Consider the following 2,563-nt stretch of genomic DNA (forward strand, 5'->3'; position numbering starts at 1 on the left):
GTTTTATAAGTAAGAGTGATGGAAATAGCCCGCAGAAGCCACGGCAGTTGCATATTCAATCTCTCCTGAAGAATCTTTCAGCGTATACGAGTAAATCTGTGATTGATATGGATGAAGCATTCTTTCATAGCTTTTCCATTTCGACTATGAATGTAGCAATGTTAATCATTAATCGGCGTTTGTAAATCTATAGTAATCAGACGAAATCCCGGGACGTAATTTAATCTAGAAAGAAAACAAAAAAAGTGTAAAACCAACAGCACTTAAAATCGAGGCATACAAGGATGGTTTATTAAACTTATTTTAACCTAGATATAAACCACATCGGTCCCCCATCAGGTTTTTTTTTTCTTTTTATAAAAAAAAAAAATAATGTGTAAAATGACATTAGTGGAAGCTCATGAAACGACTTGAGGAGTTTAGATATCAGTATTTTGCATAAATCGTGACTATTTTATGTTTTGACCGTAATTAAATATGTCGATACTTATGAATCGTGATTTATCATGAGCCTGTTCTAATATTTTACAGTGGATTATATTAAGTTCCGTCTTGCTGGAGCCTGTCAAAGTTATGAAAACTTAATTTTCGTGAATGACTGGACATTCTTTTTGTAATTTTTTACTCGCACTTGTGGTGATACTTATGATCTTATAGGATACTCAGTATGAGTAGGCTATAACGTTTGAATCAGCTACTCTTGGATTTTACGTAAGCAGTGCTTCTAAGACTTCGTCGATTTAGCAAGATGTAGACCATCGCTGTTCCAAAAACGACCGAAGGTATGCATAGTGGCAGTGGCTCGCCAATCATGCGCAAGGTGTAAAAGGCGCCGATCATGATACCCAACAGAGGAACAGCGGCGGCAACCCGGGCTCCAGGGCGCCCAAAAGCCAGAAGGGTGCCCAGGGTAAGTTCCGCTACTCCCACGAGGGATATGTACATCGCTGGAGTCTTAATACCCAAAGCGTCTCTCAGTGGTAGAACGGTGATGAACTGTTGGAACTGCTTGCTCATCTCCGGGTGACCATGACCCTGCTGACTGGGGTCGAGGGGCAGCAGCTTGACCAGTCCAGCGAGCATAAAGAGGACGCCAAATATGAGCGCGACGTAGTGACTTGCTGCCATGGCTGGTTGGTCCAACCACAGTTCCGTAAGAAAAAGTCAGTTCCAGAGATCTGTAATTTGAAGTGAATGTATCAGTGGAATTATAACAAACTGATGGCATGCAAAACAATGGTAATCAAAATATGGTAATTTGCACTCTTAAAACATAATTATGCGCTTATTAAATGTGCAAGTTCCCTCGCGAGTCTAAGGACGTCCCTTAGAACGTGATGTATAGCGTTATCTCATATAGCTGCAGACTGCATGCCTGTACAGAGCAAATAGAGACAAGAGGGTCACATCGATAAGATCACCTCGTCGGTGTAACAGGCCCTTAAATTTGGCACCCTTTGGAAAGCACGTATCAAAGCACAGAGTCATGTATATTCTCCACTGCGCTTAGTTTGCAGGCACTCACGTTGAAGATAGAGATCAAAGAAATTAATTATGTAAAATACAAAAGTTGCACGGCGTTTTTCGTGCTTCATCTGATCAGAACTGATTGCAATTCACTTCTGACATTTGCAAGAGGTAGGGTTTACACTCAGTGTCATGTTCAGAGGTCTTTATAAAGACAATTAGGGTGTCATCACTTAAAAACAACAACCCCAACAACACGTGTTTTTGTTTTCATGTTTGGGAAGGGGGAGGGGCAAAACTTAATGAGCGAGGGAGCGGAGCGACCGAGCCGGGTGGAGAGTACGTGTAAAAGGGGGTATACCCCTCCCACACACACCCGAGAGAGATTTTGCTGTTTCAGACCTGGAATTCATCGATCTGGTGTACACTTCTGGTGAAATTGTTGAATTTTTTTTTTGTTTTCCGTCAAGAAAAATAAAAAAATAAATATTGTGCACACCAAAGTTCAATTCAATTAAATTCAAATTCAAATGAATTTAATAGGAATTTTCTGCATCGAATATATGCATTATTACAAATGAAATGCAGTCATAAGACAATAAAACATACAGTGTGTACATCCGAACATAATTGAGATATACGAGTAAAGATTGAAGAAAAGAATAAGAAAACACGTCAATTGGGAACCACTCGGGATAAAGTGAATCAAAATATGATCTGACTGAATTATGGTGCATGTATTGGGAGTGTGAATGCAGAAGACTGTCGTCAAATAAAAGTAAATGACTAAATCGCGGTATCTACACTCTTTTTCCACGTGTGCGTCCACTGTACATGTGTATTAAGTGCGTGGAAGCCTACGGGTGGGAGGGGGTATCCCCCTTCCACACGACTGAGCTTTTGCATTTTTAAAATTGAAATAGAACGATATGCCTGATGCACACTTTTTGTGGGATATTTGGAAAATTGTCAATCCCCAAAGTGAATACCGAGTCTATATGGAGGGGGACCGCGAGAGCATAGGCGCCGGAAGTGGGGGGGGGGGGGGGCAAAACGCATTTTTGCCCCCCCCCCCCACAAAGCCCCCCCCCCCCAA

The 2,563-nt window shown here is 41.4% G+C and overlaps 1 protein-coding gene across 1 annotated transcript; it reads right to left on the reverse strand.

The window, feature by feature from the left end:
- Positions 1-690: 690 nt before the first annotated feature.
- Positions 691-1,128, reverse strand: LOC139735027 (transmembrane protein 35B-like). The gene has a single exon (XM_071645805.1). It carries the CDS (start codon positions 1,126-1,128, stop codon positions 691-693), a length of 438 nt encoding a protein of 145 aa, XP_071501906.1.
- Between the last annotated feature and the right edge of the window lie 1,435 nt (positions 1,129-2,563).

The sequence above is a fragment of the Diadema antillarum genome, unplaced genomic scaffold (assembly GCF_040938485.1).
Source record: "Diadema antillarum isolate AM-2024a unplaced genomic scaffold, OU_Dant_1.0 scf00000027, whole genome shotgun sequence".
Taxonomy (NCBI): Eukaryota; Metazoa; Echinodermata; class Echinoidea; order Diadematoida; family Diadematidae; genus Diadema; species Diadema antillarum.

Bases quoted from the DNA above. Each gene is read 5' to 3' on its own strand.
- LOC139735027 (XM_071645805.1), bottom strand. From the start codon at position 1,128: ATGGCAGCAAGTCACTACGTCGCGCTCATATTTGGCGTCCTCTTTATG.